This window comes from Drosophila kikkawai, chromosome 3R, assembly GCF_030179895.1.
Source record: "Drosophila kikkawai strain 14028-0561.14 chromosome 3R, DkikHiC1v2, whole genome shotgun sequence".
Classification (NCBI taxonomy): Eukaryota; Metazoa; Arthropoda; class Insecta; order Diptera; family Drosophilidae; genus Drosophila; species Drosophila kikkawai.
In genome coordinates, this window is record NC_091731.1 from 8,417,096 (window position 1) to 8,434,809 (window position 17,714).

At 49.8% G+C, this 17,714-nt stretch overlaps 2 protein-coding genes across 7 annotated transcripts; one reads left to right on the forward strand and one right to left on the reverse strand.

Moving 5' to 3' along the window:
• Window positions 1–41: 41 nt before the first annotated feature.
• Polr2M (RNA polymerase II subunit M) lies at window positions 42–1,484 on the forward strand. The gene is made up of 3 exons (XM_017180550.2): window positions 42–389; window positions 448–1,147; window positions 1,202–1,484. The coding sequence occupies exons 1-3, from the start codon at window positions 199–201 to the stop codon at window positions 1,436–1,438; spliced, it is 1,128 nt and encodes a 375-aa protein (XP_017036039.1). The 5' UTR covers window positions 42–198; the 3' UTR covers window positions 1,439–1,484.
• unc79 (UNC-79 domain-containing protein) lies at window positions 1,468–17,117 on the reverse strand. 6 transcript variants are annotated; one of them, XM_017180545.2, is made up of 27 exons: window positions 17,040–17,117; window positions 16,749–16,857; window positions 16,567–16,686; window positions 16,338–16,499; window positions 16,104–16,274; window positions 15,700–15,975; window positions 14,828–15,526; window positions 14,122–14,778; window positions 13,789–14,060; window positions 13,616–13,717; window positions 13,418–13,562; window positions 12,523–12,579; window positions 11,515–11,594; window positions 11,026–11,088; window positions 9,531–9,848; window positions 9,246–9,394; window positions 8,460–9,193; window positions 8,316–8,393; window positions 6,054–6,321; window positions 5,362–6,004; window positions 5,223–5,297; window positions 3,922–5,163; window positions 3,664–3,845; window positions 3,444–3,598; window positions 2,666–3,384; window positions 2,429–2,607; window positions 1,468–2,370 (listed from the first exon to the last, which is right to left on the reverse strand). In XM_017180545.2, the coding sequence occupies exons 2-27, from the start codon at window positions 16,801–16,803 to the stop codon at window positions 1,554–1,556; spliced, it is 8,418 nt and encodes a 2,805-aa protein (XP_017036034.1). In that variant the 5' UTR covers window positions 16,804–16,857; window positions 17,040–17,117; the 3' UTR covers window positions 1,468–1,553. The 6 variants fall into 6 exon arrangements, with proteins under 6 accessions (XP_017036034.1, XP_070143123.1, XP_070143120.1 ...); XM_070287022.1 differs by lacking the exon at window positions 17,040–17,117 and having other exon boundaries at window positions 7,638–8,393; XM_070287019.1 differs by lacking the exons at window positions 12,523–12,579; window positions 17,040–17,117.
• Window positions 17,118–17,714: the final 597 nt, after the last annotated feature.

A 17,714-nucleotide genomic window follows, 5' to 3' on the forward strand; every position in this document is an offset into this window, starting at 1 on the left:
TGATAAAAGGCGCTAAAATATTATCGAGAAATCAATATATAAGTTCGAGTAGCCCTGGTTCGAAAAGTCTGGTATTTTTGGTCGCTCGTTCAGCGTTACCAGACTTCGCGTGAACGAGCGACCAAAAGTACCAGATCGTCGTGAGCAATAAAAATTCTATCGTTTTTAGAATAAATATCGATAAACCGATACTTCGATATGTTATCGACAACCGTAAACAAAAACAAACAAAATACAGCGAATATGAACGAACACCACATTGCGGCCCCGCTGAACCGCATCCCGGGCACCAGCCAGGTGAAGGAGCAGCACTGCAAGGACTTGAAGAGCCTCACCCGCGTGCAGTTGCTGGAGATGAGGGACAGGCAGGGGCACTACATCTCGTCCACGTGAGTTCCCTGTCCACCTGTGGAGCTTACACTTACTTTCCCGCTTTTTCCGAGCCAGTAAGCGCCTCCAGCAGTTGCCGGACAAGGGCAAGCGTCTGCTGGACTCGTACGCCGGCCTCCTGGACGAGATCAGGCGTCGGGATGAAGTGGAGGAGGCCACCCGGCTCCTCAGCGGTCTCAACATTGCGGCGAAGGGAAAAGTGGCCCTAAACAATCTGGAGTGGAACGGCAGGACCCTGGATGAGGGTGCCCATGTGGACGACATACTGGACAGCGACGACGAGGAAGAGATGGATCCCCTGCGAATCATCGCCCAAGGCACCATGCATGAAAAGCGAGTGAAAGTGCTGCCCCCGCCCGAGAGCCTCATTACGGCTGCGGATCTGGCAGACATCGAGGAGCTCAAGAAGCCTGCACACTCCCCGGATTCCGCCCTTGCCGGTCACAGCGACACTAGTTCACAGCCGGCTGAGATCATAGAGCAAGGACTGCCCAAGGAGCAGCGCGTCGACCAGCACGCCCTTTATCTTATCGACAAAACAGAGGGGAGCGCCAATCCGCCGGCCAGGGAGAAGTTTAGACCCTTTCGCACCACGACATCCAATGTCCACGATCCCGACAAGGAGCGGGTGCGCAAGAAGGGCAAGCACTGGGAGGTGACGGCGGCCACTCCCCCGCTAATTCAGCACAAGGAGGTGCAGCTGGTGCCCTTGGCGGAGTCTGCCGCGCTCCAGCTGGACTTTATGCAAAAGATCAAGGTGGGCTTGTAGGCAATTTTCCTCGAAATACCTTTATTAAACACTAATTCGCAGGAGTTTCGCATGCAGCAGGCCGAGCAGCGGCTGGCCAAACAGACTGAGTCAAGGAACTATCCCGATGAAGGCGTCATCAAGACAAAGGAATCCTTCCGCCACTATCGCAACCCCCAGCCACACTTTCTCATCGAGGGCAGGCCAGGGGCCAACGAGTCCCATGAAGTGCAGGATCCGACGATCCAGGATAAGGCAACAGCCACTGGCGGCGGCATTCACTACACAGTTTTCGAGTAAGCGCGTTCTGTGTTTTTTCCATTAAACAAACGTTGTGAACTATTTATTTGGCGTAGGCAACAATTACTAATTAAGACTAAAACTACCAGCAAAACTCACTAGGTGCATGTGCTCTTTAAATCGAATAGAACTGGGTGGCCGTGGAGGCCTGTAGCTCGATTTGCCCCATCTTAAACTGGAGGCGCTGCAGCCACTTCAGCAGTGCCTCTGACTTGAGGGCCTGCTGCTCCTCGTAGTCCGGAGCATAGTCCCGCACGTTCTGCAGACGGACGTGCAGCGTGTCCGAGAGTTGGGTCTGCGAGGAGAGCACGGGACTCCACATGGGCAGCAGCTTGCCCAGCACCGTTGAGTTGGTGTCCTTCAGGGCCTCCAGCAGGCTGAGGAAGTGCAGGTTGACCATCTCGGACAACTTGGAGTTGGCGCTCTGCGTCTGGAAGTCCATGGTGGTAGGCTGCTGATCCTTGTTGACGGTCGGCTTGGCGTGGGAAACCAGCTGCAGGATGCAGGGCGTAACCTTTGCCCAGAACTCGAAAAGCACTCCCAGCGTGCTGCCCTCCGCATTGCTGTTGGTGTTATGGGCCATCTGCTCCAGGTAGACCGTCCACAGCTGGCACAGGGTGAAGGCATGGAAAAGCGAGGACATGTGCAGCACCGAGGTCTTCGACTGCTCCGCGAATCCGGCGAAGATCACCTGAATGTGATCTGCGATGTGGCAGGAGGCCTCCTGCGGCACTGGCTGCGAGTATGTTACTCCTTGGTGCTGATAGTGGACACCAGCCGATCCCTGGCCGGGCGCCAAGTTGGGGGGCAGGGGCGTGGGTATGGTGTGTGTCTCTTGGCGACGCTGCATCAGTGCCATGTGGGTAAGGGAGCCGAGTAAGAGCCAAGATAGCAGGCGCATGTGGCCCACGCACTCGGTGAACTCCTTGGGCCTGAGAGAGGATCAAATCAAGGATAATTCCGAAGGTGGCACCCTGAGTGTGGACTTACCCCTGCTGCAGGGAGGACGGAGCATTGTTCAGCCAGGGCAGATAACGGGAGACCGCCTTGTTGTCCCGGGAGTTGCCCCGCGACATCTCTAGGGCCAGGTATTGGGCCACCGCTCCCTTAAGGACCCCACCCAGGGTGTCCTCACCGAGTCCATTGCTCGCCTGGCCATTCTTAAAGTTCTGAAATTGTGGCGATAGATTTTCGACAATTGGAATTTAGTTGCCAGAGGGCTCTAACCTTGATCTTGCTCAGCGTGTGGAAGTCGGCCAGAAAGTCAATCACGTCGTTGATGTACTGCCTCAAGCAATCGGCTGCATTGGTGGTCAGCATGGGAGCCGCATCGGGCAGGCCAGGAGCAGATCCCGGTGGTAACGTGCCGCCGGCATCGAGCAGCACGAACCCGACGATCGTGAGGAGATTATGGTCCGGGATGTTCGACTTGAACTTGAGGGCCTGGACAAACTCGAAGATCATCTGGCGGCACAGGAGGTTCTTGTCGCGGTCCTTGCTGAAGGAGCGGGTGTTCAGGGTGCACAGCTCGTAGAGGGTCTGGTACTCGAGGTTCGTGTGCTGGACGCAGTAGGCCATGATCTTGGAGTACGGATCTAGCAGCGTCTTCGGCACACAGTTTAGCCTCAACGTGGCCGCGATTATGTCCAGCATGTACTCGGCATTGCTCAGGCTGGGCATGATCACGATCACTTGGCGCAGCAGCGACTCCATTGCCTGCATTGCTTGCGACCAGACCGCCAAGCCCACGCCTGCCTCGGCCGGCACGCACTGCAGGTTGAGGTACTCGGCCATGTTGCGGAAGATCACGGGCAGCTGGTCGACGGGCAGCGCCTTCTTGGAGGTCAGTGATTCGCACACCATGTAAATGGGGCTGGTGGCATTCAGATCCTGGAAATCCTGCAGCGCCTTGGCAATGCTCCGGAAGTGATTGTGGCGTATTTTCACTGGAATTAGGAAGTAGGAGAGGTTCAAACCATGCACTAGGCTCTCGGTTATTACTCACTCTTCATTTGGGTCTGGAACACCTGCAGGAAGATGCCGTTGGGGGCCAGCTGGTGGAGAATGCAACGGAAGAATTGGAGGGCCACCGCTTGGGCACTGCTGGCCAAGGGTGGGCCATTCTCGCCCTGCCAGGCATGCGTGCAGCTCAGACAGATGCTGGACGGTAGGGTGGAGTTCCAAGTTTAAGAAGGAAGTCAAAATCTGATGTGGCCTCCACTTACCGCGAAGTCATGGTCAGAATTTCGGGCAGGAACGGTGCTGCCATAGCGGGTTCACGGTGGATAAATGTGCCCAGGATCACGATGAAAATGCCGATCTCCTCGTCCGTGTACTCCTCAATGTGGGCACCACAGTCCGAGCAGCGCTCTACGATGGTGTAGTCGCCCACCCGGCGGGAACTTTGCTGGTTGGCGGATTTACGGAATACGTTTCTTGGTTATTTCTAGTTATATCAGAATTCCAATGTGGGAGAGACTTACCCCACGTGCGGCATGCGAAGTGGACTGCGCTCCATGCCCATTTGTGGTTTCGGCCCCGATCTCATCCCCATCGTCATCGGGCTCGGGGTCCACGGGTTGAAAGGGTGGCGGAGGCCAGGAGCCCGCGTAGCGAGAACGTATGTCCGGAATGGCGTTGGTGTCCACATTGAAGGGCGCCAGCTTCTGGCGGGGTCGCTTGATACTGTTGCTGGTGGTCAGGCCTCCGCCGCCGTTGGCTCCCGCATTCTGCTTGAGCTCCTGCTGAACGTTCTTCAAGATGGAGGTGTGCAGATCTGCCGAGGGCTGAGAGGGCAGCTGGGCATTCGGGTTTGGTGGTGACTCCAGGGCCACCTGCTTGATGAGGCGTCGGGGGGAGTTTGTACGGCTGCTGGGCGTCACGTCGTCCTTGGTGCTCTCCGACACATCCAGACTGTCCTGTTTGAGATGACTGATATCCGGGATGTTGAGGCCATCCCTTACCCGCTCCACCAGCGTTGCCACCGAGTCCTGGGTACCAATGGGCAGCAAACGCTCCGGAGTGGGTATCTCCAGGGCGGCAATGCTCTTGGGTGGGGGCAGGCTCTGCATTCCCTCGTCCACCTCGTCCCTTGGGTTCGGCATCACGCTCATCTTGGACAGCGGCGACTCCGGCGAGCCGTAGTTCTTGTCTGTGCGCTTTAGCGACTTGGTTTGCGACTTCTTTTGCCGCGAGTCATCCGCCGAGGAGCTCGAGTTCCCGGCACTGCACTCCACTATTGTCTTGTGCCGTCCAATTGGTTTGGCAGTCACAGTAGGAGCTGTGGCCGAGGATGATGCCTGGACGGCAGCCGGAGCACTGCCTCCACTGCCATTGCCGTTGGCCGAACGGCTGCCACTGCCGCTACTGGATCCTGCCTTCCTGTCTACCGTCGCCGCTGTCGGCACATCTTGAAGGGCGCCCAGGGCCTTGAGATGATTTGTGGCAATGGCGGCGAACATCTTAGAGGTGGAGGCGGCGGCGTTCTCGAGTGATTTGTTGCGCACGGTCACCGCCCGATGGACGTCAACCGGAGGACTCACAATGGCCGTCTCCGTGGTCTCTGCTCCCACCAGAGGGGTCACGATCATGCGTACGCCCTCCTGCAGGCTGTGCCTCGTGTGGGTCGTAACCAGGGTCTCGCTGGTGGTGGTGGCCTTGATCTTGGTTGTATACGTATCGCCCACCTTGGTGGTGATCATCGACTTGTGAGACTTGGTGGATTTCTGAAAGGATTGCAATTGTGTTTATATATAGTATACATAGAGTCAGACTTCGGGCTTACCTCCTCGGTGTACTCAAGGGTTCGGCGATTGCGCGGCATTACATCCTCGAAATGAATGGTGTCGTCAAAGGATCCCTGAAATGTAAGGAAATTGATCATAAAATTTTAAAATTTTTAGTTATGAGAACTGGACAGCTACCGGGGCACTGCTGCCATGTAGAGTGCTGTCGGAGAGATCGCTCTCGGGTATGGCCACTAGCTCCGACTCCGTCTCGTCCGCATCCAGGCTGGAGTCATTGTACTTTCGGAAAGCGTGCTGCAGCTTGGGTGTGAATGCCACGTTCTGGCCTTTGCTCTTGGAGGCGGCACTAGTGCCCTCCGAGGGGAACATGGGGCTGGCCGGCGGACTGGCCTCCTTGTCGTCCGGATCGGTGCCCAGCGAGGGCTGGCTGACGTCCCGTGAGCGAGCGGCTCCGCCCACGCCCTGTATGTCCAGGATTGTGGTAGTGGGGATCCGGCGGCACTGGTGGAAGTGGCCGCGCAGGCTGTTCATGATCATGCGGATGGCCGAGATAACGTAGCCACTGAGAGGCGGCTGGGTGTAGGAGTACTTGTAGAGCACCACCAACAAGGTGAAGAGCCAGTTGCGGCGCGGGTACTGCTCCAGGTGCCACAGCGAATAGTTGAAGACGATGTTCTGGTACTCTCCAGTGGTGCTGGTCGGATTGGGGGCATAGAGAATGATCTGCATAACCGAGGGAAGGATGAGGCCACCAATCAGGTGGTTCTGGTCCAGAACCTGCGGCAGGTTGGCCAAAAAGGCGTTGAACACGGCCGAGACCCTGAGAAATGAAATGTTAGTTTCATAGTTTAACTTCTTCCGACTCCCACCTTAAAGACTCCGGTGTTGTGTGGAAGGACTTGTCGATCTGGTTGTGGCCGAGCAACAGAAAAAGATGCTTCAGGACAATATTTTGGGTCTTGGTCACGGGCTTATCCTCCGAAGGGAATGCCTGATCCGTGCGAGACATAAACTGCATGAGCATAAAGACCAGAAGATGAATGGTTTCCCGGTCGGACTCCTCCAGCTCCGTGATCCTCGACAGCAAGCCGATGAGGTTGTCATCGTTTAAGCCGCCCAGCGAGTGGATGTGACCATCTATTTGGAATTTGAAGAATATGATCTTGTTAGAATCGAAATTATATTGCGAAAAATGTACATCTGCTTAGGAAGGAGAAGGGAAAAACACCAATATCTTTTTGTTTTTTCTTTTTTTTTTGGTTTTCATTTACAGCCACATGCCAATTTCACAATTAGATTGATTTTCTTATTTGTAGATTCAAAAATTTGTACGAGTCTTGTATAATGTACAGTGAAGTCTCTGTTGAGCAAAGGCCAATAGGAATTAATTTAAAATTTTGGTGGGGAGAGAGAGGAGACAGAAAGAGAGGTGGAGGATGGAAGAAACACATTGTTCTTTGGTAGAGAGAGAGGTCCGCGATAGAGATGTTGAGCATACGTACCAGTTCGAGGGGGGAACACACTTAAAATGACATTTTGGATAAAAGCAGAGTTACACACACAACTATATGTGAACGAATACATATTATACACAGATAATAAATATATATGGTATAGATCAGCAATTAGATGGTTAATAATGTCCTGTTGGTATGTTTATATAATATATACTAGTATTTTGTATGTTTGTTTTTCATGCACTTCAGTCTGCATTTAAAAATAAGTAAGATTGTCTTATAGAAATAATCAAATAAGTAGTTTTATATAGTATAATTAGTTCAAAAGAATAATGATAACTCGAGAGCTAGAAATTCTCAAGTCTGAATTCTGTAACCACGTAAAAGTGTTATAATGTTTAATACTAATGTCAAGCTCAATATATTATAATATAATAGTGCAAAATAATGTTAATTTCAAAAGGCAAACGAAAAAAATAATGAATTTGTTGGTAAATAAATTTATTTTAACTAAATCTCTCATTCTGATTTGATCGTTATAAGAATTCGATTGATTTTTATACACTGAACAAGCCAAATGAACACCGACAATTAGAGGATATGCCACCCACAAGGAACATTTAATGAAAACTACATATATTGCAATAAGATAAATTTAGGAAACCTCTAAGATAAATTCCGTTTCAATATAATATTTAAAATTTTTTTTTTGTAACGAGTCCTAAAGTTCCATTATACAAATAAAAACTACAAATCAAAGAATGAATAAATTGTACAATTGAAAAGGTTCGATTCTTTGACTATTAGGACCTCACAAACACTACTTTCTATATAAAATATCTTTTACAAACTCCAGTCAAGATCCCAGATCCCTTGTGAGTGGCACACCACACATTATTTTCTCCGCTAAGACACCGATCATCAGACATCACTGAGGGAAGGGGTCACACAGAGCAAACACAGAGACACGGTGGACACACATGCTCTAGCACCTACCTGGGTTCGCCGTGCCGCCGGTGGCCGCCGCACCCGAGAGCTGGGGATGCGAGTGGGGTGCGGCATCGCAGGTGCAGTGCAGGGGGAAGGCCAGAGTCGAGGGGCTGGGACTGGGGGCCGGCACGATGGCTGGCTGCGGGGGCAGCAAATTGGGGGCCGACGGATGCTTTTGGAAGTGGGAGTGGAAGGAGTGGGGGGTATTGGGATTCCCAGTGCTGCTGCTGACTCCCGCAGCTGCTCCCGTTCCTGCCGCTTCCGCTGCCTCCTGGGCGGATGATCCGCTGGCTGCGGCTGCATCGGCGGCCGCCTGGGAGCGCAGCAGCGTCTCCGCCTCCTGCAGCGTGGGCATCGGACTGTGGTGACTGGGCGGCACGCAGTGGACTAGGTACTGGTGGCTCTGGCTGTGCGCCGAGACCATGCCGGCGGAGGAGGAACTGGTGGCTACGTGTGCATTACTACCGGCATGATGATGAGACAGGTGGTGGTGGTTCTGAGGGTAGGAGTGGTGTGGGTGTGGGTGGGCGTGAGGGTGCGGGTGGTGATGGTGGTAGGGAAAGGCCGTGTGGTGGACGGGACAAGGCGGCGGTTTGGGTCGTGTGGCGCCCGCTGCCGTTGCTGCTGGATTCGCCGCCTGGCTGCTGCCAGAGGCACCCCCACTACTACTGCCCAGGAACTGACCCAGTCCGAAGCGCGAGGTCTTCCGCTTGAGGATCGGCGCAGACACCTGCCGGCTGTAGATCTTCTCTTTCTCGGGCACTGCAAGGTGAGAGGGAGTATCTCTATTATTGTTGGATTCCCTTCCATCCGCTAAGATGAGCTTACCAAACTTGCTGTCCTGACGAGGCGCCATGCTAGCGGGAGCGGACATGGTCCGCTTGTAGGGCCACTTTGTGCCGAAGGAGGCGCTCAGCGTCTTGGCCATGCTGCCGCTGGTGTCCGACTGGTTCAGCGCCTCCCGGGCCTTCTGGATCTTGGCCGAGAGCGCCTCGCTGCCATTGTCCGAGTTGCGCAGGTCCCGCAGGTACGAGATGTCGCCGCATTTCTCCAGGCTGATCTGCGCCTCCACGAAGAGCGTGTCGAAGCGGTTGAGGAAGAACTCCCAGCCGAGCATCTTGCGGTCGGAAAGCGAGTTGTGTAGCTGGTAGACCGACTGGAGTACCACCGGCCGGTCCACGATGAAGAGATCGAACTGCGACTCCAGGCAGAAGAGCAGCGACCGTATTGCCGTGTCATGGATGGTCCCGATGTACAGGGTCGCCCGCTGCGCCACATACACATTGATGTCGTCCATGCTGGCGATCAGGTGGCAGAAGGCGGTGGCCAGCGCCGTCTGCAGACCCACCTCGGAGCGCAGGGGCGTCGAGTCCATGAACCGGGTAATCACGGTAACGCGTTCCACTGCCGTGAATCGGACACGCCAGTCCGTGTCGTGGAAGGCCTCCTGCACCACGCGCCAGAAGACATCGGAGCCCAGTGGCAGCGTGATGCAGTGCAGCAGCAGGGGCACGCCCACCTGACAGATGTGCGAGTGCTCCGCGTTGCACAGCTCCCACAGGCTGGGGGAATTTCTCAGTAAATAGTTTTCCTTGGGGTCGGGTTTTCACTCACTTCTTGATCAGCAGATTCTCCTGGCACCAGATGAAGAAGCCTCGCTGCTCCCGAGCAGCCTTGGCCAGGGCATCGCCATGAAGGGCCATCGTGTTGAGGCACTGCAGCACGTAGTACAGGATCTCCGGCTTCTTGATGGTAGGGATTTCCTGTGGATGAGAGCCATGTAAGGAGAGATCTCGCTATTGGTTCCAGTAAGGGCGAAACTCTTTCTTGATCTCCCGATTGAGGTATATCTCATAACGATTAAGGGTTTATAACAATATCAAACAATAATGTCCATACCGTCAGGAGCTGATGAATATACTGCAAGGGCTGGGGCAGCGTGTCCAGCGTGAACTTGAACTTGCCGACGGAGGTGTGCCAGAAGTCGTCGCTGTCCTCCTCCTCCTCGTCCTCCTCAGAGCCGCTGCCATTTTCGCCACCGCCGCATGCTGCGCCGCCATTGGCACCGTTTTCGCCCATGACCGAGGCCCGGGTCACGCTGACATTGGCGCTGACCACGTCCGCGTCCGAGAGGATGCGGGCTATGGCCCGGTCGGTGGGCAGGATGGAGGCCAGGTCGAGCTGCTCTGAAACTGTCTCTACCGTGGCCGTCATGATCTGCACGAGACAAGGGGCACGGGATTAGCTCTCGGGGACTCGGGCCGTGGCTCTACACAGGTTTACATCGTATATATACACGGGTATACGTGGTGTGTGCGGTACGTTACATTCCTTATAAACAACACATTAAGATAAATGCAATGTTCGGGGAGCTTCGACATTTCATTTACACTCCTCGGGCCGTCTCAAGACGAGTCTCGGTTAGGTAACAAAAAGGTTTACATCAAAATTTGTACAGAACACACTTAAAATTGCAAAAAACTCGATACATTTTCGGTGCATTGCTGTGAATAATATTTATAATATCTTTTATGTCTCTGGTGGTGGCTGGGGCAGGGGTGACAGTGCTGTACATTGAGCATGCTTTCCAACAATGAACAAATTAGGAGAAGTATGTGAACAAATTAGCACGGAACGCAATATTTACATGTTAACAAAGGGATGTCAAATTGAGACTGACAAATAAAAGGTACATTTAAGAAATTAGTTTTTCGATTTTGTTCGCTTTGCGATAACTTGTAATTTATTTTCACACACATACAAGATACTTTGAGACACAGTAGTTGAATTAACAAAACTAGTAATAAAAACGATGAGTAAAGAATCTATTATTCTGGTAAAAAGCTCGTCAGTGGAGGCTTTCTCAAAAGAAAATGCCTTTCCGATGCCATGTAAGATGTCTTTCGGCCTAGTCTTCTCCTCTACTAACGATTACACGTAGCCACAAAAATAAAAGATTATACGTTCAGAAATCAAGGACACTTTACTGCTTTCTAGATTGGTAATTCCTTGGCCTAGATTTCAGCTAAATGCCTCTAAGGCTAACTAAAATTTAGAAACTCCACTAGAGTGCTTTAACGATTCCGCTAAGGCTGCATTTAAAATAAACTTCAATAAAAATATCATGGCTATCAAGTTAAACGATAAATAAAACTTAATCAATAGCAGGAAAATACTCTGTACATTTATTTACACTTAACACGAAGATTACAATTTTGACTGGACATAAACAAGTATATATATTGAAAAAAGAATTATACAATTATCGAATCGGAGGAGGGTTCATAATTGGGCAAATGAGGAAACTCAAGATCAAAACAAAGTTGTATAGCTTTTGTTGGTTGAATTGTTTGTCTTTTTGTTGGGTATTTCTTTTTAAGAATGCACAAAGTACCTCGTCTGTGGCGTGAACTTTTCTCAATTCATTACTATCAACTGAATGCCCATATTCGTTATTCTATAAAAAATATGTGAAGAAATGAAAACGTTTGTAAAATCGTTGGACAATTATCGATGGTCAATTGTTGGGAAATGAAAACGCTGAATTGGAATTTGTGTTACGGAACAACACAAGATCAAATGAAACAGACTGTGTGTCGAGGAAATAAAACAACTGGAATGCTCACTTCAACTTAGTATTGCTTTGTTGCTGCAATTAATTTGAATATTTATAGCAAATATATAGAGTAGATATGTTTAGGTGTAGAGTGTTTCAATATACCTACAGTCAACGCATAATATTTGAGTTAAATTTCTTTTTTTTTTCTTATATTTTTGTATGTTGTGTGTAAAGAACTTTTAAATTCGATTATGGTCGTCAATAAAAGAGTGACAACTAAAGAACATAATGTGTCTAAGGATTACTTATGAGCGAAATACATACTGAACAGACGTGGGGCATGTGGACGAGCACTCCGCCTACGGAGTGGGGTTCTGGCTGCGGAACGGCCACCGGCACAGGACCTTTGTAAAGAAAAGTAGAGAACGGGATTAGAGTCGGAACCGGGCTGATCGGGAGGCGAGTCCAGCTAAAAATGAAGTTGGCTTAGTGGTCAACATAGAACTGATTGGCATTCACAAATAGGTCATGCATCCAAGTACATACACATAGAAATCCTGTGTGGAACAAACGAATTTCTCCGAAAGTATCTCATGCACAACTTTCCAACAAGTGGTTTCATTTACTGCCAATGGGGGGATCTACGCGGATCGTATATTAACGTTAAGGATTTTCAACAATTTGAACTAAGTACCGCCTACCGAGAAATCATACTTCGCTTAAAGAAATCAGACAGTGTAATGTTGTATTCTGTGCTTTTAGTGTTACGACTTAAACTCGCAGTTCTGTGTGTCGGGAAGGGAGTTCAACCGAGCCGAGGGAAGATCGATCTTTGGCAAAACGGAACTTAACTCACTAGGGACGGTACGGTCAAGCTACAGAGGTCTACTGGATATAAGCTTGGTTATTCTAAATCAAATAATCTAGGAATGCTAAACAGTGATAGAGAGAGCTGTTCATTTGTTACGCGATCTTTTAGGTAATACTAAAGAATCCTTGTCGTTGGGTTATTATATTGTTCACTATGATACTTTATTACATAGGGCTAGCGATTACGTAATATATGAACAGCTCCTGGAGAGTTGTGTGTGTGAGATAGAGTTGAGTGATCGAGCGAAACTATTGTTGTCTTTTTCTGTGTGACGTTTCTGTTTGTGTCGTAATGTTAGGTTAATAAAAGATTGTTGGTTTGAGTTGAGTAACGAAATCGAAATGTTGCAACAAATGCTTCATAATGTAATGTTAATTTGTAATTGTATTCTTGATTTTTGGTTTTTTTATTTTTTTGTTTTGGTTTTGTAACGAATGAAAAATTTGCTGTTGGTGCATCACCTGCCATTATAATAATTTTTCCATCGTCTGAAAAGAATTGATCTAGCTTAAAGATATCTGATAATGATTGATAGAGTTTAAATTTAGTTTGGTATTAGTTTTGCAGTTTTTCATGAGTCGACATTGGTTTGTAGGCATTATATATTGGGCATAGACGAGAAGTTTTCGATAGTGTGACAGAGACAGACAGTTTCGTACGCGCGGAATAGGGTGCGAGCGAGCGAGCGAAAGAGAGAGACAGCGTTAGTTATGTTATTTTTGTACAGTACAGGCAGACGCGCAGTAGAATATGTTAGAGATAGAGAGAGAGAAACAGATATACATATTTATGTAGAGAGAGATAGCAAGATAGACAAATAGTTATGGTTGAAACAGATAAATACAGGTGATGGGATGGTGGGTTTGATGGTTGCCTCACGATGATGATCTTTTAGATGGTTGTTAATTCATACTTCTGGGTTCGTTTTAGTCTGGGGATTGTTTAGCTGGGTCAAGTAAGAAGTTTACAAGGCATAGCAGTGCAGGTTACTAGTTGTAGGTTGTAACAAAGTTCGGTTTGCACCTTAACGTGGGTTTTAGGCTAAATCGGGCTGTTTATAGGGACAGGACGCTGGACGGCTCGACGGGGCGAGCCGTCACTCCATACCATCCGCCCGAATTATGTATTATATTTTATAAATGTATGCTCCATTCTGAAGTACTGTCTACAATTAGCTACTTTTTGTGACGTTTCACTGCTTTACTGTTACGGTGGGAACTTTATTTATAGGTGGATTTTTGTGGGTTTTGGGATAGAAACTTTGGCGGGTCTTTGCAGACGGTTTATATGTTACAACCGGGATTCGTATCGGGGGCTTTAGATAAGACAGTGGGCTTCAGAAAGTCTTGGATTTACCTGCAAATCCTCCGAGGGGTCCCAGTGGGATCGGAAGCGGTGCCATCGAGAGGGAAACATCTCGATCACGGGTCTTTTCCTTGTCGGATTCGGGCGGAGACTTGCGGGAAGACTTCTCCTCCTCGATGATGTCCTCGATGGGAACCTATAACAACGTTAATATGAAGACAAATCCAGAAGTCTAGAGCTTTGACGTACATCTGGTGGCCTGACAGGGTTCAGGGGAGCCATGAACTGGACCAACTTAGTGGAGAGCTGGTGCCACATGATCGAGGCCTCGCAGTAGGCACACTCCGCGACCTGCAAATTGTTTTAGAAAGATTTACGCATTTAATATATTCATATTATTCATAATTTAAATTCCAAAAAACCTTCAGGGCGCAGACATGGCTGCTGAGGCCCACACGAGCAGCTGTAACCATGCACTTGATCAGCCGCGAGACGTTCTCGCAGACGCTCGTGTGGATGCCCATGTGCTGCTCCACGTCCTGCAGCTCCATCTGCTTCAGCAGAATGTCCAGCATGAGGATGCAGCAGGTGAGGTTGTGCTCGGCGTCCGTGGAGAATTCCGTGTGGCGATTAGTGGGCGCCTCGTCATCCGAAATGGCAGATGTGTTGCCGGAGTCATCCTCCACGACAGGAGCTGTGAAAGAAGAAAATCTATTAGTTGACTGGAGGCCCCACATCGCCCTTGACTGGCTCACAAATGGAACTGCGCCTGGGGGGATTGGCCATGTCCGCCTTGGTCTCTTTGCTCTCCTTGCATGGAGTCTTGGGGGCCTTGGCCTGAGACTGGGCGTCCTTCTCGCGCATCAACTCGTGCTGGATGCCGTACTTCATGATGCGCACTCCGTCCCCGAACATGGCGAAGAGCTGCACCAGGGGGATGAGAATCTCCAGCTTCGTGAGGATCTGCAGCCAGTGGAGGGCCTGCTGCTGCACCTTGGCCGTGGTCTTCTCGAATCGTATGGCCACAAAGTTGTACATGGTCTTCGCGTCAAAGCCCAGCGGCGACATCTCCGGATCGAGGATCTTGCTCAGCACAATCTTCAGCTCGTTGAGCTCCTTCTCGGCTACGTCGTTGGTGATGGCCTCCATCCAGTGCGGCATGACGTAGTCCCAGATCTCGGAGGTGATCACCTCGTACGGCACCAGGCAGATCAGCCGCTGAAGTCCCTCCTTCAGGTGGCTGGTACGCGACGCCAAGGTCTCCCAGTGGCCACCGACGCGAGCGTACTCGGGCGGATGGGGCAGGAGGCAGGAGATGAAGACGTTGTAGTGGATGCGACAGATCTCCTTCAGCCAGTTGCACACGTGATCGACCTTCAGCTTCTCAATAGTACTCTCCACCTGACCGGCAGCTGAAAGAAATCATTAGTAAAGGCCAATTGGGCTCGGCCTGGTACTTACCGTCGTACGAATAGGCGGTGACATGGAACCAGTGGAAGAGCATGCTCAGGATCCTGCCCAGCACCTCGACGGGAGTGTCGGCGGTGGGAGTGCAACGGCCCACCAGCAGCCAGATGCCATAGCGGCCCAACCGCTGCCGTTCCTCGAGAGAAATGTTGTCGGCGGTGAGCGCGGAGCCGTTCTTCTTGGCATCGGACGACGAGGACTCCTTGCCCGGCTCGAAGTTCAGCGGCTTAGCCTCGCGCAGCAGACTCACCACCGACTCGACCATGTGCATCTGCATCTCGGGGTCCATCTGCCACGCGGGCTGTAGGCTGCGGTGCACCACGTGGTCCCCGCCACGGCGGGAGTTGTGCCTGTTGCTGTGGCACTGGCTGCAGTAGCGGATGGGATGGTTGCCGTTGAAGCTGGCGCATTCCGTGGAGAAGCAAATGGAGAAGGCGGACTTCTCGTTGGAGCGACAATTCTTGTTCTCACAGACCATGGACACTTGCTGCATGGGATGGAGAATGTCGCCGAACTCGAGGCTGCCGTGCTCGCGGTGGATCTCGTTGGCGCACTCGATGCACAGGTAGAGAGGCGGCGGGCAGTCCGGTGCATAGGTGATGCTGATGCTGTGGTCGTAGCACACCTTGGCTGCCTCCGCGTTCCCGGCGTTCGGACAGTGCTCCCGCTGACAGGTGAAGGGCACCAGGTCGTCTGAGAATTAATTTTATAGAGTATAAGGTTGAAAAATCAATATAAAGATAACATTTTTATGTACATATATATATAATGGAAATTTTAAAGTGAAATCTAAAGGGAAATGTTCCCTGGAAAATGTCTTTTAATTTATCGTTATATCAAAAGACTTATTAGAGGTATCTACTCACTAGTTAGTTTCGAAAGCAGGACTTTCCGGTCAAAGAGATTGGCGTCGAAGGCGGGCCAGTAGTAGAAGAGCAGTTTGGCGGCCGAGGATCGGGAGACAGCGGTGCCGTAGGCCACCACGCAGAGGATGTCCTTGACCACGTTGTGCTTGAGGGTCATCAGGCACTCCAGCAACTGGCAGTGGTGGGCCGGGTTGTTGGAGTACTGCAGCACCATCATGATCACCGAGGACACGGACTGGCAGGCTTGACATTCCTGCTCATCGGAGCTGCGACGGGCTGTTTAGGTTTAGAATTAAAATCGTATAAATCGATGTTTATCGATAAGTGTATACGAAAGTCTCGATAAATTTAGATACACGTTCAAAATAAAAACACTTAATTCCTTTCCCGATAAGACAACTTACTTATAGTAAAGGGCAGGATATAGTAGCAAAGAGCGTTGACAATATCTTGGTGCAAAGCTGGCGGTAGAACAGATATAGTAGAGCTGACCAGGTAGGGTAGATTATCGATGAGATCCTTGTCGAGAAATGGGAGGATGCAGCTTAGGCATTGCAAGAGAGCTTTTCCGAAAACTATACAAACGTGCCGATTAAATATAGCAAAGGGCTAACTGGTGTAGGGTATTGTAATCTCACCGATTTGCCCGTACTGGATGCAAGGTGCCACATCTATGAGCATGGTAAGAGCGTTGTATAGGTTGCCATATTCGAGATTGGGATAGGCAGACATGCGAGTGGGATCTTCGAGGGGATCGCGTATAAGCTCGTGCGGCGAGGTGCGCACATCTTTGAGGACAGCTGTGAAAATATAGGACGATTATGGTTAAAATCGACTATATATACTTTAACTCGACTATATACTTACTTAGTAGAGTTTGAGAAAAGTATTTGATATTGTTAGCAATATCTACGCCAGAGGGCGCGGGTAAGACGTTGTGCAATAGACGTACATGGTATTCATGAAGGGCTCTCAATTTTGCCTGAACTGTAAGGGAGAAAAATCGAATCAGGCTCGCTGACAAGTTGAGACTTCTGGGGACCACTCACAGGCGGCAGCACGAGTGCCCATGTTGATGAGTTGCACCTTGAAGCTGCCAGTCATTATATCAGACAAATCCTTCGCATTGCCCAAACTGCTGCCGAGGGACTTCGCATTCTGCAATTAAATATTTTTAGCAAATTTGTAAAAATTTACACTAAGAATGACGTAACACATTCCCTTGGGTGTGCCATCCCAACTTAAACACTTGAAAACAAGTGCTACTTCATAGGTAACTGAGAAGTTTCATATACCATGGATGCTTAGGCAACTATAAATAGTATTCGTAATGAATTTACCTCGAAATTTGTTAGTTTTTTCAAAAGATTTGCAATTTTTTACGGGTTATACAGCAAGCCACGTCCACGAAGAAAAATCTCTATAACTAAACTGAGTTTATGGTGTGTATCTGTGCAAAAGTTCAGCTATCTGTTGGCTGCATTTGGACCAAACCACCGCAAATACAATTATTTATTAAGTATTTACCGAACTTTATAGAGCGGTTATGTGCACACAATGTTTTAAGTATATTATTTTAGTTCAATTTAGTGGTGGTGTATCGAAATTTTTGATAAATGTATGGGAATCTGCGAAAATTAAAGTGGGGGGTTGGGCACTTGACCCACTTTTGCCACCCACCCTGGGCAGCAGCTTCGGAGAACAGCTGCTTCGAAGTAGGACATGCGCATATCGCGTGTTTATCTCAAATTTTCCGCACTTACCGGGCGGTTTCCAACAAGTGTTTGTTTTCGTCTGACCGACGTAAATATTTACCATCTGAAGCCTGTTCCGGAGTATGCGCAGATTGTGCTCGGTGTTTGTAAACAGACCACAGCTGTTTATCCCGGTTACTCGCAAGCAACTGTTGAATATCTGTTGAATAATATTTCCCGGTTTCAGAGGTACATAAACATGTATATAGAAACCACCACTTGATAAAATGTTTTCATACCCAAGGAAAGTTAAAGTGTATA

Bases quoted from the DNA above. Each gene is read 5' to 3' on its own strand.
- Polr2M (XM_017180550.2), top strand. From the start codon at position 199: ATGTTATCGACAACCGTAAACAAAAACAAACAAAATACAGCGAATATG. The intron at 390-447 runs GTGAGTTCCCTG...TTTCCGAGCCAG, and splicing joins GGGCACTACATCTCGTCCAC to TAAGCGCCTCCAGCAGTTGC. The intron at 1,148-1,201 runs GTGGGCTTGTAG...ACTAATTCGCAG, and splicing joins ACTTTATGCAAAAGATCAAG to GAGTTTCGCATGCAGCAGGC.
- unc79 (XM_070287022.1), bottom strand. From the start codon at position 16,803: ATGACTGGCAGCTTCAAGGTGCAACTCATCAACATGGGCACTCGTGCT. The intron at 15,976-16,103 runs GTAAGTTGTCTT...AAACCTAAACAG, and splicing joins TATCCTGCCCTTTACTATAA to CCCGTCGCAGCTCCGATGAG. The intron at 5,164-5,222 runs GTAAGCCCGAAG...CAATCCTTTCAG, and splicing joins CCCTTGAGTACACCGAGGAG to AAATCCACCAAGTCTCACAA.